General features: G+C 47.2%; 1 protein-coding gene across 9 annotated transcripts in view; it reads right to left on the bottom strand.

Annotated features, from left to right (window-relative positions):
• The window catches only part of CADM1 (cell adhesion molecule 1), a 180,863-nt gene extending 161,916 nt beyond the window's left edge, over positions 1-18,947 (bottom strand). For 5 of the 9 annotated variants that reach the window (XM_040534131.1, XM_040534129.1, XM_040534124.1 and 2 more), the window contains exon 1: positions 18,761-18,891. In XM_040534131.1, coding sequence (XP_040390065.1) covers positions 18,761-18,875 — 115 coding nt within the window. In that variant the 5' untranslated portion in view covers positions 18,876-18,891. Of the gene's footprint in view, positions 1-17,629; positions 17,694-18,760 lie in introns of those variants that run through there. The other 4 variants (XM_040534130.1, XM_040534132.1, XM_040534128.1 and 1 more) reach the window with 4 other exon arrangements.
• Positions 18,948-19,230: the final 283 nt, after the last annotated feature.

A 19,230-nucleotide genomic window follows, 5' to 3' on the forward strand; every position in this document is an offset into this window, starting at 1 on the left:
CAACAAAAACATTGGATGTGGACCGTAGGAGTTGAAAATGCAGTACTACAGACTGCACAGAGACTACAGGAGCTTATTTCTGATGCCACAATCACTTAAACTTCATCGAAGAAATGTCAGTTGCACTACAAGCAAAGGCTGCTTTTACTTCTGAAGGAAATTTTTCCCCTCTCCCCACACTCCAGCAATTTCTCATGACTTCACTGCAGTGTTCTGCTCCCCATCTCTCCAAGATTTAAAGAGTGCTGACGAAGACTATAGATAGCTTCTCCTTTACACTCGTTCCCCAATTAGCAAAGACAGGTATTTCAAACATTAGTCTTATTTCAGTGAACACCATGCTCCCTAAGCAAACCAGATGGCTGCAACTAGAGAGAGTAAGTGGAACAGAAGCACGACAATGCTGTAAGAGAAGTCTAAGTTTCTCCAGGTTTGTTTAAAAATGAATGCATCAAGCCACAGTTTACTGAAAAGGATTGCTTCCTCACTTGCCCCAACAGCCACGAATCTCTTTAGAGACAACATTACATTACACCCATAATGGGTTTATGCAACATAGTGAATATTTGATATGTTAGTCATGTCTCCAAAGCATTTTTTTCTTAATTTACTAAGCTTCAGAGATGCTCATTTTCCCTGAAAGAGAAAAGGGTTAACGCTGGATCAGAGCTACACATGTACTGATTCTCCCATTTGTCTTAAAGAAATGAATACCGGAGGTTTAAGCAAATCCATATTTATGAATTTAAAACTTTACACACTATTTGCAAGAGAGCAAAGCTACATCCTTCTGTGCACTCTGAAGTTTTGATGGTGGTCAGCAAGCAAGTGATGCTTACAAGAATAACCTTCTATATCATTTATTATTGCGGAGTTTCAAGAAAAACCAGCAAGCTCACCTGCACAAAGTCTATCGGGATGGCACAGAACAGAACAAAAATTAGCCAGTGTTGAACTGAAAGCAGAGCCTCACCAATCTACCACTGCACTTGACGGACTGTCTGATCAACACAGCCTGGGGTCTACCTACTTCCAGAACCATGAACACACTGGTCATCCTGCAAGGCTTTCACACCAAAGATCCCTTTTTCTTCCGTATCAAATTCATGTAGCATGGTCTAGTTCATCTAGATTTGTAAAGAGAGCTTAGTTATTCGGTTGTCAGAAAACCCACATTTGGCAGATCCTAATCTGGGCGAGTAAAGAATCTCCCCCCAATCTACAACAAAATGGGCCTGGAGTACTGTCACTACAGCGATTTACTGAAAGCCTGAGGAGGCAGCAAAATCTACCTCCTTGCTTAGGATGCTTTTGGACTGTAACTGCTCATCAGTATCTAGCTGGATGATCGGATCACCTTTGCCAACAAAAGCCCTGTGCATCATGGCAACGTATATATGCAAGTGGGCCCTTAGAGGTTTTCTGCCTTCTTTTCTCACAGCTACAGGCAAATATTACATGCATAAAAAGAGACAGCCTCAACAGCAGCTCAGACTGCAACACAGAGCTTCCTTCCCATTTCTACCAAGCTTGCTTTAGACAGTTATAGGGATCCTGCAACTCAGCTCCCAGATTATGGAAAATCAGCTTTTAGAAAACTTTCCAAAATCACCAACTGCCTCCAGAACTTTCAAGAGGCTCAACCACATACCAAATCAACCTGACCACACCTTCCAGTTATGTCTGTTCATTTGTCTTAGGCATTTTTCAGAACAAGACTGCTTTTAGGCCTCCCTTCCCTCGCCTGGATGGTTCATCAAGGGCCAAAAGGAACTCTGTAAGACAGCTAATTACAGAACTTTCACATTTACCACCTTCTAATGAACTGAATTCACAGAATTTGTCATCCAGAATTTAACGAGACTTATCAATATCCCCATGCAGCAGTCATACTTGCCTATAATTAATACAGACCCATAAAAGCTCCAACACTACCCCAATCTGGGCTGAGAGAGCGAGTACAGACATATTAGTTGACATTTCCTGTTGACTGAATTAGAACATCTTCTAATGAGGCTCACTTCAAAATCATTTTAAATCCATTTGCTCATGTCAACATCAATGTACGCAGCATTATCTACCAATTAGTAAACCGGAAAGTATTCTTTAGATAATCTAAAATCTCAGTAAAATATGCAACATGTCATTCATTTACTACAAACTGCCCTATAAAAACAAATTACTGGAACCAGCTGTCACAAAGCAACAAGTATCTAAGGACAGAGTGCTTTTTTTCAGAAAGCATCTAAGTCATTAATGTTAACATACTGATGTCATATCTTCATCTCATGCAGAAACCGGTCATCCCCCATGCTGTCTGTCTCAAAGGACCGGGTGAAGCAACTATGAGTGTTTATACCATGATGTGAATGCAAATAGCTCTGTCTTGGAGTACAGGAGGACTTCCCAGTAGTCAAATGTGAGAGCTGGGACAGCCTCTGCCCTCCTCTTCCCTTCCAGTTCCGAGGACCTGACTTTTGTGCTGTTGCCTCTTGGCTCTCCTGAAGCACCACAGCGCTGAATGCCCCACGGTGTGATGGAGAGACTCATGACCCGAAACAGGCATCTTCTCAGGTGCCTGCCTTCCCAAGTTTATTAAGAGTTGCCAGATTAAGTGATAGGAAGGTGTTTTCCAGTAGATCAGCTTGGCAAGGATCTTAAGTGGCTCTCTATGTTCAAGCCAACTACAGCAAAACCATTCCAGGAGCACAGCTCAGGTAGGGCACTTGGCCAGGCTCACCCCAGCCAAGCCGACGACTGCTCAAGAAGGGTTTCTAAAGAGCCGAGCTCACCCAGCACCCATACAAGCCCTGCTCATTGTGCACTGCAGCTGCTGCATTCACCCAAGAATATCGTACCCCAACAACTCCCTGCCAGCCGCAGGCCTGTGAGCATCCGAGAAGGGAGGAATCTGAATGCCTTGGCACAAACATAGCAAAGGTTTTTCTGTGTTTGTTTTGTTTGTTTGTTTTATTTATTAAATATTCATAAGAAAACAAATCTCCTCTTTTTCCCCTGAAGTTTTTCAAGGGTATAAAGGGAGGCTTGGAGGTTTTTTTATTTTTAATCTCTGGAGCGTGGCAGACCTGTAAATCTTGCATTATGCTCTGAGGAGTGTCAGGTTTGGGCTTCATCTTGGTCTCAGATTAGGCTCCTGAAGCAATGAATCTTCCATCAAGGAGGCCATTACCAACACAGTTTTCCTTCATTTTGGACTGCTTTATCCCTGATTGTATTATCAAAAACTTATCTTCAACCTTCCCTCAGCTGTAAGAGGCTCAGTAGGCCTCCAGGCTTTTCAAATATTCATCAAGCAGGGAAGCCAAAAGCTGAAAAAGCAGGAGCTCCAAAGATAGGACAAGCTGTCCTGTACAACCCAAGATTTTGATACTATAGCACAATTCTGTGCTTTTTAAGCATGTTACTTACCAGCATTACTTGTCCCTCTGAAAATCCAATTTGACAAAATCCTTCAATTTAAATAAAGCAGCATTTTGATAGTCTTCCACTTAAGATTCTTCCAGTTCTTTTCATTTAACACTGCTGTTGCAAACAAGCAGTCTGCAGCAGCCTCTCCTGGGGACGAGATTAATGCCTTCATCTTACCGAAAGGGAAGGCAGGAATTCTGCCTGGTCTGTCACCTTCACGGCACACACTGTGAGCCTAACTTGAACTTTGCAGCCCTCACGAGAAACCCTCGAAGCATGCTTCAGACATGCTATTTCCTCTTCCACTGATTATACTTGAAGCTCTCAAACCCACATACAAGATGATGGTAACTGAAAGAAGCCTCCAGTCCTCTGCCATGAAGTCTAGGTTTAGACACTCTCTAGGACAGGAATCGTCTTCGCTATTTGCGGTAACCAAGACAAACAGCCACCAAATCCCCAGACGCTAAAGCAATACAAAGGAAACAGTTTACAACGTGAGTGAACGCTACTGACAACTTGACGTACTCTCCTTTCAGAATTGTGTTTGTTTACATTGTACCTACAACTACAAAACCAGAGGAATTTAGCCTTATTATGGATTCTACTGCAATACTGAAAACCCAGTCTTAAAACAGCAGCAGATACATACTTCCTGCATAGTTGTTCCCGTCTGAAGACGCACCTGAGTTTCAGGAGAGCAGCCCTGGGTAAGGCAGCTCCCTAGGGCCCTGCAGCATCCGAATCCCACTCATGTGTTTGATAGGACCACTCTAACAAGGATGCGTGAGCCAGGGTTGTGCCAGAGCCATGACACTCTCACAGCAGCTCAAACTGCACCCTGACCTGAGGGACCACACGTGCAGGAAAATGCAGGTGTTTCAGTCAACACAACAGCCCGGGAGCCTGAATCGCTTTGGTCCCAATTAGCACTTTGACATCAGGTGCAGATTAAGCAGCCAGCAGGAAAGTTGAATGACTTACAAGGAATGAATCCTGTGACAAGGGTCATACCTCAAGTACGCTTAAGTATTTGCCTTAGATTCAGGCTGATTAAGCCAGCCACAGCAATCTGCCACAGCAAATTAATGATACAACAGCCAAAGAATTATATAGTAAAGAGAGGAAGAACATTTACATAGGCTGGAAATGCATTTCCACAGACGGAGAGGAAACTAACCTTTCAGATCATATTAAAATCATGTGATCCAGAATCTCAAATTACTGTATGCAAATTTTGATAATTTAAACGCATTTATAAAATTCAAATAAAATAGTCCATGAATATTGAAAAATGCTTAAGTGCTAAGTTAAATGACAATTTTCAAAACACACTAAGGAAATCTGATCGTAACAAACCAGTCCCATGAAATACCATATCTATCATCAACTTTTTAATTACCAATTGATCAACATGTAGACAGTGTAATAGCTTTCAGCTTTTAATTACTGAACTATCAAAATTCCAACCAAAAAAAGGAACCTCCAGAGATGAAACTAATGCTTGATTATTCATTGCTACATAATGAATGATTTGTTTTTAAACAAGATGTCAAGTTCCTCATGTAATCCATCTGGATGTGTGACTCTGCAAAGCTTACACTGCCCATATTAAGTACTCAGGATTCCTATCCTCCCTTTTTCCTGACCCCACAAGTACAGGTTTCTTTTTCCCCCGTCTCAGGCAAAACACTCCTGAATCAAGGTGCTGAAAGGTAAACAAATCAAACTGAGCTGCAAATCCAGACAAGCAACTCCATCTCCTACCGAAGGGACCGGTTTTGCAGTTGCAATTCATCCCTCCTGAGAAGAAATAGATATCCCTTCCTACTTGTCTATATGCCTGACAAAGCAGCTCCAAACTGAGAAGTGCCTTCACTGAGCAGCGTGCACAGTTCTGATTTCACACGTACTGTCCTGCTGAGATGGCTGGTATCCTGAAAAGCTAAGGCCATAAGAACTGGGACGCAACTCCTAGGTTTTCCTCACATAGTCGAAGCTGCTGTGAGAGATTTATGACTGTAAGTGTTGGTATTACACAGGAAATTACTCGGGTGGGGTGAGACTGATACTTAAAATAAATAAAAAAAAGTCTGTGGTCTAAATTCAGCATCAAGGGCATTATAGCTAACCAGTGAACATACTGCATCTCCATTTACCACTGCCTTGCAGCATCACGCTTTCGCAAATCAGCTTATAAACTTTGATTACTTAGGAGTGTGCTGAGTTCAAGTCATCGGCAGTAAGTCCAGCACTTCATCCTCCCAGCAGCTGGCAGTATACAGCACTGATGAAGCCACATGCAAGTACAGGAGGCACCATCTGTTACCTGCCTTGTTTGTCCCTCTCCGTGTTTGTTTGTTTATTAAATGTAATAACCACTGCCACCTTAAAATACCTCAAAATCTCAAATTACACCCCCAAACTGTCATTTTTTCAGTGGTCCAAAATACAAGAACCGAATATCTGCGACAACTTCAGGATGTTCCTTATATCTGCAGAGAGCCCTCTAGATGCCACACCCCCTAGGGAATATTTTGCCAAATCCAGGATTACTGCATTTGGAAAGACACTTCCTAGAAACAGTCATTTGGAAACACAGGGGGTCTAGATAGATATGTAAAGCACCCTGGAAGTAATGCTATTAAACAACGGTAGTTCAGGCAGAGCGTATTAGTCAATTAAAAAGAAACTACTAGCAAACAATGCATTTGTTCCTTCAACCCCAGTGGCAACGATTAACATCACTCACTCCAAGCCCCTTGTGTATAACATTACAGATGTTTTCTACTCATATCCTCCCCAAATAGTATTCCACACAATGGCATCTGTTCCCCGCCCCCCCCCCCAAAAAAAAAAAAACACTCAAACAATCGCCTTTTATTTTTCCTTCATTAAAGCCTCAGAACCCCAGTTGTTGCCAGACAACACTTCCCCAATAAATTAGCACAATACAGCCACACCTAATATTTGATTTCTCCATGAAAAGCCACAAGCTCATTTCACACACTTCCCTTGGGAAGCTGATAGCATGCATAGCTTGTACAGATTTTCACAGAAGAAATTCAGTAATCAGTCCAGTAGCTGTAAGCACTTATGACAACAATATCTATCAACGCTTACCATATTTACAACTAAATCATGTAAATACAAGTCAGCTCTCCTCTGCATGCTGATAACCTGGACAAATGGATGCTGAAAAAAAAAAAGTCACTCCGAGAGAAGACTAACATACAAAATCACAAATTGTGAGAAACAGATATAGATAAGTGAAATTGCTGAAGTCAATGCACGGGAGGAAACAGCAACCATTCTGAGCACTGATTGCAAAACCAAAGGGAACACCCAGGACTACTTCTGCCACTGCTGCAAGCCACGCGAGCAGTAATTTATGTGCTGTAGTTTCTCAGAGCTTGGCTTCTATTCCACACTATCCATATATTTTCCAGAAAAATAGGAACATGTTGCTTCAATATCTACCCGGAGCTGTTCATTCTATCTGCCTTTGAATTCCTTATAAATCCTAGGAACCAATTTAAAATGAAAAGATACCCATTTCAGAGGTGCTTTTTTCACTAAGATTTACCGTTTTATTATGCTTATTAAACTGACAAAAATGACTCTTTAGCTAGTTCATTCAAATGCAACTTTTACAGAGGTTTAGGCAAAAGATTTCTTAGGCATTTATAAATCAGCTGAGCAAGGAAAAGTTATTCTTTAAGTAATCTGATTTTTTGGCACAACAAAAATACTAAGTTATTAAAACTTTAATATTGTTTTGGATTGCATCTTTAATGGACACCAGTTTCTTGACCTGCACAACAGATATTTTATTTAAAGCAAAGAAAAGCTGCATTTCTAAAGGTTTCCCTAGTGAATTCAGTGACAGTTGGAAGTGCAAGGTTCATTCTTCAGGCAATGAAACCCAGCAGCAGCAGCAAACAATCTACACCATTTTTCAACAATATTCCCACACCCCCTTTAGTCTGCGCTCACCCGACAATGTTCCCATTAATTTCAGCACAAAATCTTTTCATAGATATCAACACAGAAAGCCAGCGCTATAGGTCAGTCCGTTTGGCTCTCCCCAGATGGATAGGCAGATGACCAGGCCTAAAATAGCTCCCTAATGCTTGTTTATTCACTGCAGAATTAATTTATGTTACTCTCTGTTTCATGAAAGGATTTATACGTGACATGGGGGTTGACGGGCGAACACGACACCCTTTTTCCAGCTTGTACCACTGCAGGAGGCAGCACAGGCCTGTCAGCCATCACCCTCCCGGGAGTCCCTCAGGGCACGCTGACCAGGACTACCAGTGCCCCCGTGCCGGGCTCGGACAGGGCAGTAAGACCTTCCCAGTAAGGCCTTCCTGCTGGCCAGGATGGCCTGCTGCCACCACCGCAGGAAGCCTGTGCATGCCAGCAGGCCGCATACCAGTCAGGCACCTCCGCTGGTGCCCTGGAGAGCCACCACCCTGGGCAGCACCTCAGAGGCCTCGCAGAAACCAGCACCAGTGCTGCTTACCAGTAACCCTAACGCCCCTCCAGGAGCTGTTTGTAATAAAGTCCACAAGAAGAAACCAGCTAAAGAAATTGCAAAGAAAATTCTAGGGGCATGGCGACTGGTGCTGTGAAATTCCATAGTGAAAGACTCCACAGCATGGCAAAACCCTGAAGATTACACTCCATTTTAAGCCTGTTCCAGAAAGCAGATTTAACTCTCACTGCTGCTGTAACATATTACTCATAAAAAGTCAAGCTACCTCTTCACCCACTGAGTACGTACAAGTAGTGTAAGTTCTTAATTCCTCGGTTGTTTGCATGTACCACAAGTTTCTTTAAGCTGTTCGAGATGTCTTACCCTCTAGATGCACAACACTGTTCCACAAACACTGACTCATTGCACATGGCTGTGCATTCCCTGAGGATTAATTCCAGAAGTTAATAAAAGCGTTGGACTCGAGCTGCCAATGTACGCCAGTCGCATATGTCCACCTATTCTTCTTCCCTATTCCTGCCTTGGTAGTCTTGCACATAAACCCTACGAAGTCAGATTTTGGAGGGGTGTGGTGTGTGGGTAGGAAGGAGAGGTGTCAGAGAGGAAAAGGCGAATTGCAAATACAATGGGTAGTCCACAAAAAATTTTAATCTTGCAAGGAAATACAAAACTAATTCTGTGGTAAATAGTTAAGTTATATTTAAGAGGAGCTCTTACTAAAGACAACCTCTGTGATCTCAACCAGGAGCGAGATCAATAGACTCATCCAACTTCAACATGAAATTGAAAATGAAAAGCTACCCAAAATAAAGACAAAATAACAGCTTTATCTAACATATAAACATCCCTTCAGAGCTGCATTCTACATACATCGTGTTGTGCTAACATACTTGAAAACTTAAGATCCAATTTACGAAAAAGAGCCTAGAGGATGGAGGCATATAACTGTGTATCCAAAATCCTCCCAGAGATTTAAAAGGCTACATCATTGGTTTTGCTATAAACCCCTTGTTTACAAGGCTCTGTGTACTGCTACATAGCAATAAATGATTTGCCTCCAAGTATTTTCTTTATTTCTTGTCTACAATTTTCTCCATCTTTCCCTGAAGATGTCCAAAGGGAACGGTGTTAATCTCCTATCTATCCCACTTTAATCCTTGCTTTTATTTAAAAAAAAAAGTGCAACTACACTTGACAGGCAAAAGAAGCAGTAACTGGCAGGTTCGGCTTTGGTAGAGTTGATTAACATGTGTACATTCTACTAAAGATTATATGGAATGATTAAGACCTTTAAATCAAACTAAAAATTGTTTAAATGGGCAGAGCCCAAAAACCTGAGCATAAGAGTCATTTTCAGTAGTTCTGCCTACAAGGTTAATGAGAAATATCCATTTCAGAGCCACCCTCAGACCAGAAGCTGAGCAAGGAGGAAGAACAGTGCTTAACTGCGGTATGGCAGAAAACAACAGTCATGCAATCATGACCTTATACATCCACTCTTAATGACACAGCATAAGTCTTCATTTGAGCAGCAGTTAAGCTATTAGAAAATGAAGTTCAAAAGTGAAAAATTCAAATGACAAAGGAAAATTATACTCTGTTTTTACACACCCAGAAGAATCTTTCCACACACCTAGACTTCAACAGTGACTAAGAAGGAGAAGCTGGAACAAGTTAAATGGGTTCTGCCTTATTCCCACCATGAGCTGCTGTAAGCATTTACAACGGACAGATTAGGAGCATGCTGTATCAATACGGGTACCGACGCCAAGCCACAGAGCTTTCTGCCAAATCACACTGCTCCCGGCAGGGATCTCTGCTCCTCTCCTCCACCCACACACACCGAGCTCGCGCATCCTCTTCTGTTCTACCGTCCATATCCAGAAGCACAATCGCTTCCCTCACATAACAGACAGTCTTAGTTTGCAGAAGGGCAAAGGAAATACCAGCTCACTCAGCAGGATGCCCTATTACAACCAAACTACACCCACTGCTCAACTGCAAATCAAAATGTTTCCGCACATCAATTTAATCTGACCCCCTGTTGGTTAATATGTGCTAAGGAACTGGGCGTAGTTTCTACGGACTCTGCACAGCATGGTAAAAAACTAGGGTGGTAAAAAAAAAAAAAAAATAATCTGCTTAGAGAACGAGTTGCTGTTAAATGACCTAGATTCTCACTGTCACCATGAAAGCACTTCCTATGATAAGAAAGGGTTTTGCTTTGTTTTGCTCCTGCTGCACCCATCCTGAAAAAGCACGCTTACTCCAAACAGGCTCAACTAACCCAAACCATCCTCCCTCTTCACACCTGAGTTTGACAAAGCTGACCATCACTGACAAGCATTAACAGTTTTGATGTTTGGTGACCAACTATCCACCCGACTCCAGAAGCCCAAGCCAGACAGTCGTCATGAAATGGTAACAAAACAGCATCATTCAGGATCTCAACATGAAGCAACATAACAAAGTTATCCAGAAGTCTTCCCCTGATTAAGGCAGGAAAAGGGATCTAGGCTTGAGCATTTCTAATGAGCTGCTGACAGCAAGAACAACACAGCATACTTTCTTGTTGAAGGAGCTCACAGGTACACGGCAGTGACTACCCTCAATTCAGCTAGAAGGAGCACCTACTTTTATACAGGCTGGGGAAAGCAGGAAGGGCAGCTCACAAGAGCTTCTCTGCTTCTACTGAAGTATCTTCCTTCTGACTTCATAACTTAAGTACAGGTAAGCTAACGTGGATAAGGATATCAAAGAGGCAAGTAATGGGAGTACAAATGGATAGCCCATGTTTAGAAGCAAAATAACTTAGAATCCAAATTTAAAAAAAAAAAAAAAAAAGCTACAGCAGTAAGTCTCTAAATGAGAATATTTTAGGTCTTCATTATAATGAAACCAGTGAGAATTATATGTTTCCCACCAAATAACCTAACTCCACAAAGCAGTACAGGGTTTTCATGTCTGTCCTGGTTTATGCAACAACAATTTTGTTTAGGTTTACCCAACACAACTTCACCGCATCATTGGATTATTTGTGGCATAACAAAAAACCTTACTTCAAGCAATGTTTTAAAAGAATTGATGAGTACCTTTTAGAGCAATATTCCCAAAAGCAAGCCATCTTATCTGCAATGTCCAGCAAGAAGTTGGGAATCACTTTCTGCTTTAGGAAAGTTTAAAAAAAATACTTGTCATTCTTCTACAAACCTCGACCAACTAATCCGTACATAATGCTTGAGCAAACACAACTGTGTACCCAAAGGCAATTATAGCTTTACAACTGTGCGGTAAGTGACAGTTTTGATGTTACGGAGCACAGCAAACATTAGGAACTGGGATGGACGTCCACATGCCTCCAGCAGGCGCAGTAGAGGGCACAAGAAACAATTGTGGCTGAAGAAGTCACTTCTATCTTTGCAGGTAAGCCATACACAAGAGCCAGCAGCTTTTCTCCCTTATTTGACCCAGCCATAGAATTTCAACGCCTTTCTATGGGCAAAGAGCAGCTGTTGCCCAAAAGTTATCCCATGCCCCACTGTGGCGGCAGGGCAGGGAAGAGAACGGCTTTCAGGAAAGCCATGTACCTTTGCCAAGGTCACAGATGTATCAGTGTCACAGAACACGTTTCAGAAGAGCACTATTGCAATAAAACGCACAAAGTGAAAGTGCTGTCTCTGCAATTAGAGTTGGAGACGAGCGTTCCTCTTCTCAGGTACAACATAAAGGCCGCGAGGGCACGACACTCCTTTCTTTTAGCATGTTAGCCCAGAGCTTATGCATAATGCTCAGAGCACACAAGGAAAGTTTTCTTTCTAGCCTAATTTTAGTAGAGCCCTACTTCACTATAACCCCAGCTCTAAGGCTGAACGTCACCAATATTTAGAAGTGTTCTGCGAGGGAAGCTGCCAGGCAGCCTCATTTAAAAACAGAGAGGCAGCAACAAGCAGTTTCTCATGCTTGATCCGATTACTGTGATCTCTCTTTTGATGCTGCAGACTCACTCGTATTTCTATTACTGAACGGGGGGGAGCAAGGGAGGGAGGGGAGTGTCACTTTGCTGCTTGGTACTTCTGTCTCCCTTGTCACACTCCCAAGGAGGGATACATGCTGTGGTAACTGGCACGAAGCGGATGCACGAACTGGAAGCCATGGCAGTCTCGGACCTCTCCTGCTACCGCCTGCGAAGTCCTGCTTTGGTCTCATGCTGTCCATGAGAGATCACATCCACGGCTGGCACTACCGCTTTAAGAAAGAGGTGTGCTTCCGCATCAAATTTTGAGATTTCTCAGGTCCAAGCTCACAAAAGTTGTCGTGTTTTGGATTAGCACTCAAGTACATCTTTGTGAACGGAAGAAAACCACTCGAGTCCACCTCAGAGAAGATCAACTCATGATGCTTTGCAATAGCTTGGGGAATACAGTAACACTTCCATTCTGGATGCAGACCTTTGAAGGGATTATAAATCAGATTCGGTCGCTTACAAACTGTTAAAAAAAAGGACAAAACAAGATCAAAGAGGTTCATTCGCAGCCATAACCCAAACCCAGTGTTTTATATACCCGGTGCTTGTCAAGAGCCAGTGTAACTTCAGGAGGCGACGTGCCAGGCTTGTGGACCTCCTCAACTCCAACAGCTCCATTTGCATCTCCACCGCCCCTCGGGTGGTCTGGAGACCACCACTGCCCACCGTGCCTCGCCTCCAGCCGCTCCCCTGCCTGCAGGGGATTAACAGCCCACGCTTCAACTCCTCACCCCAGATAAGCGCCCGCGCTTTGCACGTCAGCAGTGCAGAGCTCACATAGTTATGTTGCATCGCTACAAAACCAGAGGGAACGTGCAAGCTGCCTTCACCCCGATGAGAGTAACGCGCTGGCACTGCCTCGAGCTCTGTACGTGAAACGCCTGCCTCCTCCCTGCCGCCTCCCAGAGCTGGCTGGGGAGCCGGTACCCAGCGCCCGGTGGTCAGCAGCAGATCGCCATCCTGCAGGAAACCCGAAGGGAATGAACCGCCCAGTCCCACACCTTCCCTAAAAGCCAGCGAGGGCTTGCCTGTGCCCTCCGGCAGCTTAATCCGGTACACGGCACCAGACACCGTTAATGTAATTGTCAAATGCATTTTTCAAAGAGTTCCCTCACTTTCAAGATGCTGAACATACAAGAGATAAGAGAAGTTCACTGTCATGTAAGCTAATCAGTACCTGAACCTTCTCAGAGAAAACCATTTGAGCAAAACGCTCAGCTACAGTTTCTTGCTATTAAGCTTCCCTTGCTTCGCCAAGGAGTCTGGAAAATGTAGTACCAGCCACGGACTTTTGCTGTCTGTCCTAGTGAAGAATCGGCCCAGTAATATAAATTGTTTAGGGCAAACACTTCCCAGCTGGTCTTGGCAGGGAAAGCACGTTTCTAACACAACTATTCCCCAGCACTGCCAAACATACACCTGCATTTTAAAAGAACGCCTGTCACCTCGTACAGCTCAGAGCCCATTGTCTCCTCAACAATTACATTTCCCTCATATTGCCACTAACAGGAGGGAAGGGGCTGACACTGACTTCATTGATCAGGCAGAACCCACAGAAATATTTACTGCTGCTGCTTTAGAAGTTACAAAAAAAAGCCAAGCCCTGGCCATGAACACCATTTCCATCTACCCTTCAGAGAAAGCCCTGTGAACCTGGAAAGCTGTTTATGCAACTCCCGATCGCAGCATTGCGATCCCCAGAGGCTGAAGCTACCCACACATGCCCTGGAAAGGTAAAAATATAAACCAGGAAAGACAACACAGCACCTCCAGATGTGAACAACTGCCAACAGACACCAAGATGAGCAAGCATTTCCAGTGACAAAAAAAAAAAAAAAAAAAAATCAAACTGAAAATTCTCTTTAGTTTTGATGTTAAGACATCCCTTGAAAGTTTTATATTTCTGAGCAGAGATGTGCTTAAATACCATTTTGGTCCTCTATACTAGTATCTTAACGGGGTCTCAATTGTTATAGTAGCACCACCTTGAGATATCCATTAGGGTTTGATGTTATTACTCAAAATTATAAACTACAGAACAACATAATCAACTCAAACTGAACTGTTGAGTAGAAACATCATACTGGCCCAATCAGGGACATCACTGATTTCAACTAACTACACATGCAGGCCAGTAGGAGTTCCTAGCACAGCCCAGTTAAGTGTTTTAAATAAAACAGAAAAGCCACTCAGCATGTTCAGCAGGTAAACACCAACTATGAAAACGCTGCTGTTCAGGTACTGAACTATCAGTCATGATAATACATGCTGAACAGATGAATGAGATTAACCCCAAAGTCAGATTTCCAAAGCCCCATCCAGCACACTTAGCACAGCTCCCTAACAGCTAACTCATTTGCCATACAAAGACTTCAGACGCAGCCCAATGTGCAGCCTGACAGGAAAACCACCAAGATCACCAGGTAACAAATACACAAGGAAAGATGGAAAAAAAGCTTATTCTTGGGGGGAAAAAAGCCAAGAGAAACCAGGCAGATACTGTTCACGTGCAGGCAAGCATCAGAAGAGGAGTCAGCTGCCACATACATCGCTTGCAGTCGGGCTCTTTGCGCTTGCAAACCAAGGAACCGAGCACCCAAACGCAGGGACAGGGCTCAACCACGACCAGCCACCAGCTGAGAGCAACGGCACCAGACACCACGCACCAACGTGTGTCCCAGCTGCCAAGCTCTGTTGTGAAATACTCCCGTTTCAATTACTACATTTTTGATTGAAGCCTCACGGTATTATTTTTTTCAAAAATGCCTACCACACATGCAAAAATAGCCTCTTCCACCAGCATTCTCCCCTGGTGCCTGGTCATGAAGCCAAGCACACCAAAGCTTCCAAGCCAGCACTGGACGACCTTCAAAGAGCTCTGTGGTGGAGCTCCCGTTAACCACAACAGCAGCTGCTAGCTGCAGCATGCAATTAAATCGCCAGGGAAGTAACTGATTTATGAAACTTAAACAAGTACATACCACTCGTAATTACAACATTCCAGCTAGGGTCTCTCCTTCATTGCAGGTTTCCAAACAAAGTCTCTTTATTTAGTGCCAGTGGGTTTGCACCACTAGAGAACAGCACATAATATTCTTCAGAGGAACAAATACAACTTTTTTCATGTAGCATCCCATTTCTCAGAAGAGATACAGATTACACGTGCGGCTTTGCTTGTACTCTCAAACCGCTGCATAAGTATTTACTTACTGGCTGAATTCCAGCTGCAGTGAATGCTGCAGACTTACAGCTTGCATTACATTTAAAGCTTCTGAAGTCTGTTAAAATCATATCTCCCTGAACCACAGAAAGCAACTTCATTTTTTTGGATATGCAGAGCCCCTGCATTCAAGATAGGAGTACTGCTACACTGTCAAAAAAAGGCACCAGTTGTTAAAATCCCTTTTAAAATTATGACAATAATCTCTAGAAAAGCTGGCGCTAAACAGAAATGCCAGAAAAATCTGCCTACATGTAATATCAGAAAGCTATTTTGTAAAGTAGGTTTTTGAGCAAACATGTTATTAGGAGCATTTAACCAGTCATTTCAAAGAGAGAGCAGACCGAGCCTAAAACAAACGCTTTATTCCGGGTGGCCCCAGACAGACAGAGGACGAGGAAGCCGACCCATCCCTTTTTAGCCAGGCGACGGCGAAGAGCCCAGGTCCGCACGCCTCTGCCCCCCCGAACACGCGTTCAGCTCTGGCACAGACCTGAGGAAGCAACGCCAAGCCATCTTCAGTTACTGAGTCAGGGCTGTTTGATTACAAAGCCTTCTTTATTTACACACCCAGAAGAGACAGAGCGAAATACAAGCACAGAAAACAGCAAAGCAACATCAACAGACCAGAGACTGATAAGGACGGGCGCTCACAAGAGGAGCGCGTCTCCTCCTCCCAGCCTCAGGTGCAACCCAGCCACCTCTGCAGAGGGAACCGCTAGGAGCCCCCGCTCTTGCCAAGGCGTATCGCGACATCCAATGCATATCGTGACATCCAGCGCTGCCAGCAATAAACCCAACAGGTGTCCATCGGGCCAAAGGTGCGAGGAACTTCCCCCTCTTGTGTGTAGATCCTGCACAGAGCAGAGCCGACTCCTCGCGAGTCTTCCCATCCTTGGAAATCACAGGAGGCTCTTTGGCAGTGGTTTCTCAGCCAGATTGTCGTGCTTATAAACCTGTGCCCAACTGCCTACATGCAAGACAAATGAGCCCAAGCTGCAATCCAGATGGATTACTTTATTTACCAGCCTCTTCCTTGCAATTTTCCTCAAGTGTTTGCATTTCATGCAGAACACAAGCAGAACGTCAGTGTATTTTCCAATGCAAGAGCCCAGCCAAGTCTCAGTGAAACCGTTGCAGATCAGAAGCTTTGTCTTGCTTGCACACAAAAGCTCCTCAGAAACTGACTCCGTATTTACAAAGGAGCAAAGGTCTTTCCCTGGCCTACTGCGTACGGGGCTTGCTTCACGTTGGCAGATACCGCAGCGTGCAGTTGTGACCACTGCTTGTCCCGAGGCACACCCGCAGCACCCTCGTGTCAGCGCGGCCGTCGCACCCAGCGCCACGACTGGGCTTCGGAGCGATGCTGGCACCGCTTCTCTGAACGCCTCCCGCGGCTTCGGCTGGGAAGTTATTCTTTCTAAACTGCCGCGCAACATGGCTGTGCGCCGCCAGGCAGCTGCCGTACTCCAGTGCTGACTGCATCTCAGCGTTAGCCGAAACCATTCTTCAGCTCTCGTCCTACTTCACAGGGGTGTTACAAAGTTTAATTAACTGTAAAGCACTGAGATCAGATAAAGAGGTGCTGCAGAAATGCACGGATTCATCTCCAGGTGCCAGCTTAGTTTAAACAGAGCCCTAGCGTTGCCTATCGCCAGCCCGACTGCCCGAGCTCCAGCCAGGCAGCGAAGCGATCGCAGCAGACTCCAGCGTGTGCTCCGGATCGCAGGATGCTGCTGCACCGCGATACGGCGCGGGGCTGGCGTTCCTCGCGTGGCAAGCGGTACCAGAGACGCGGTGACAGCGGCCAGCAATCACTGCCAGACACTGGCTGCCACACCGCTCGTTTTCTCTTCCAGGAGTACTGAGGCTAACAAACTAATAGCTTTTAAAAGACAGGAGAGAAATGGAAGGAAATAACATTAAAAAAAAAAAAAATAAAGAGAGAAAAAGCCAGAAGTCTTCAGCGTTGAGAAGTTTTGTCTAAAATACGTTAAAGCAGGACTTTTAGGATGTTATCCTTTATTTGTGACAGAGCACTAGGATCACTAGATAGTTATCTTCTACCAACAGCATCGCCATCTCGGTTCATACCGTGCGGTGCTTTTCGCTATCGGAAAACATCGAGTGCACACGTCAGGCACAGGCATTTAACTGCAGCACCGAGCCCGCGCTTGTTCCTTCCCAACGGTTCCTGCTCCAACGGTCTGAAGCAGGCTGGTACGGCCAGCAGCGGGGCTCCGGCTACCAGGCTCGTGCTGTTGCGACACCGCACAAGCCTTTGGCTAAAAGCAGCCCTTAAAAACGATTTGAAACGCGAGGGAAGATGTTGGGAGGCAGATGGCAAAACAAAGAACGAGCGGAGTTATTCCCCAGCAGGGCTTTTGTTTTCATTTTAGGCTGGTTGAAGGGGAAGCTCTCCGCAGGTCAGACCATCAGGCAATTCACTACGTACCGAGCTGAACCGAGCACAGATCCCAAAAACCCACCTCAACACAAGCCATCCGAAAAACTGCGAGGACAACGCGCTAATCACATAAACATCTGGGCGTCTGCTGCCGAGCCCAGACGCGCCGTGCTGGAGCGACACAAGCGTTCCCCCAGCTCCTAATAAAAGGGGCTGCCACCGGCGGCTCGTTTCCACCCCCGACAGACTCCGGGGGCCGCAGAGCGGCCGCAAACGCCGCACCGAGAAAAACCGCGGGGACGGGGCCGACCCACGAGACCCCGGGGCCCGCAGCGGTGCCCCCCGTCGGGCTCAGCCCCCGCCGCCGGGAGCGGGCAGAGCGCGGCCGTGAATAAAGCTCTTTGTTCGGCCGCGCTGCCCGCGCCTTCGCCCCCCCCCCCCCCCCGTATCAGCGGAACGCAACAGATCGCTCAATGGCTCGCTTGTTCCGCCGCCTCGTCCCGGGCAGGGCACGCCAGCTCCGCTCGGCGCGGCAGCCGCTAAACGGAGCCTTGTGCGGGCACGGGGCGGCCCCCACGGGCTGCCCCGACGGGCACCGGCACGGCCCTGCTGCAGAGGGCCGGGCCGGGCCGGGCTTCCCCTCGGGCAGCGGGGGCTCGGGGCTCCGGGGCAGCCCCGCTCCGGTACCGCCCGCTCAGCCCAAAGCCGCCGGGACGGTGCGGGCTGCAGCCGCGCGGACGGGCAGACGGAGGGACGGACGGACGGAGTTGCACGCCGCTGCCAACAGGTCGGCGGCCGCCCGGCGAGCCCCCCCGCGGCCAGCAGCCGCTGCCATGGAAACCGGCACCGAGCCGCCGCCGCGCCCGCCCCGCGCCGCCCAACGCCCCCCGGCGGAGCGGGCAGCCCGGGGGCGCCGCCACCGCCGCCACCGCCCGCCCCGAGCCCCAGGGGCGGCTCCGCGGGCACCGCCCGCACCCAGCGGGGGCCCCCGCACGGCGCCGCTCCCCCCTCGCGGGACGGACCGACGGACGGACGGACGGACGGACGGGGCGCCGGGCTCCCGCTGCCCCCCACCCGCCCCGCAGCCCCGCGGCGCCCCCCTGCGGGCGGTGCGGGCCGGGTCCGGCCCCGCGGTGGGGGGGGGGGGGGGGGGGGGGGGGGGGCCGGTGCGCGCCCTACCTCTGGGGATGACGGCGGCGGCCGAAAGCAGCAGCAGCAGCGGCGGCAGCGGCAGGAGGCGGCCCGGGGGGGCGCGGCGGGGCGCGGGGCCGCGGGGCTGGGCGCGAGCCGCCATCGCCGGCACCTGCTCGGCTCTGCGCCCCGGCCGGCACCTAGCGACCGCGCGCGCCGCTAATGAGATGCGGCCGCGTCACGGCGCGGGGAGGGGCAGCGCCGCAGCCTCGCTCCTCCCCGACGGGGGGGCAAAGGGAAGGGGTGGGGGGGGTGGGGGGGGGCGCGGCCCGGTGCCCCCCGGCGGCGGAAAAACGGGGTGGGGGGGAAGAAGGCAGGGAGCCGCGGGGCCGGGGCGAGGGGCCGGGAAGGGCGAGCAGCGGCGGGGTTTGGGGAACGGGCGGCGCCGCTCGCGACACGCGTGGGGGGTGTCGCGATGTGCGTGGGGATATCGCGACACGCGCGGGTGGGGCCGCGAC

This window comes from Cygnus olor, chromosome 22 (genome assembly GCF_009769625.2).
Source record: "Cygnus olor isolate bCygOlo1 chromosome 22, bCygOlo1.pri.v2, whole genome shotgun sequence".
Taxonomy (NCBI): domain Eukaryota; kingdom Metazoa; phylum Chordata; class Aves; order Anseriformes; family Anatidae; genus Cygnus; species Cygnus olor.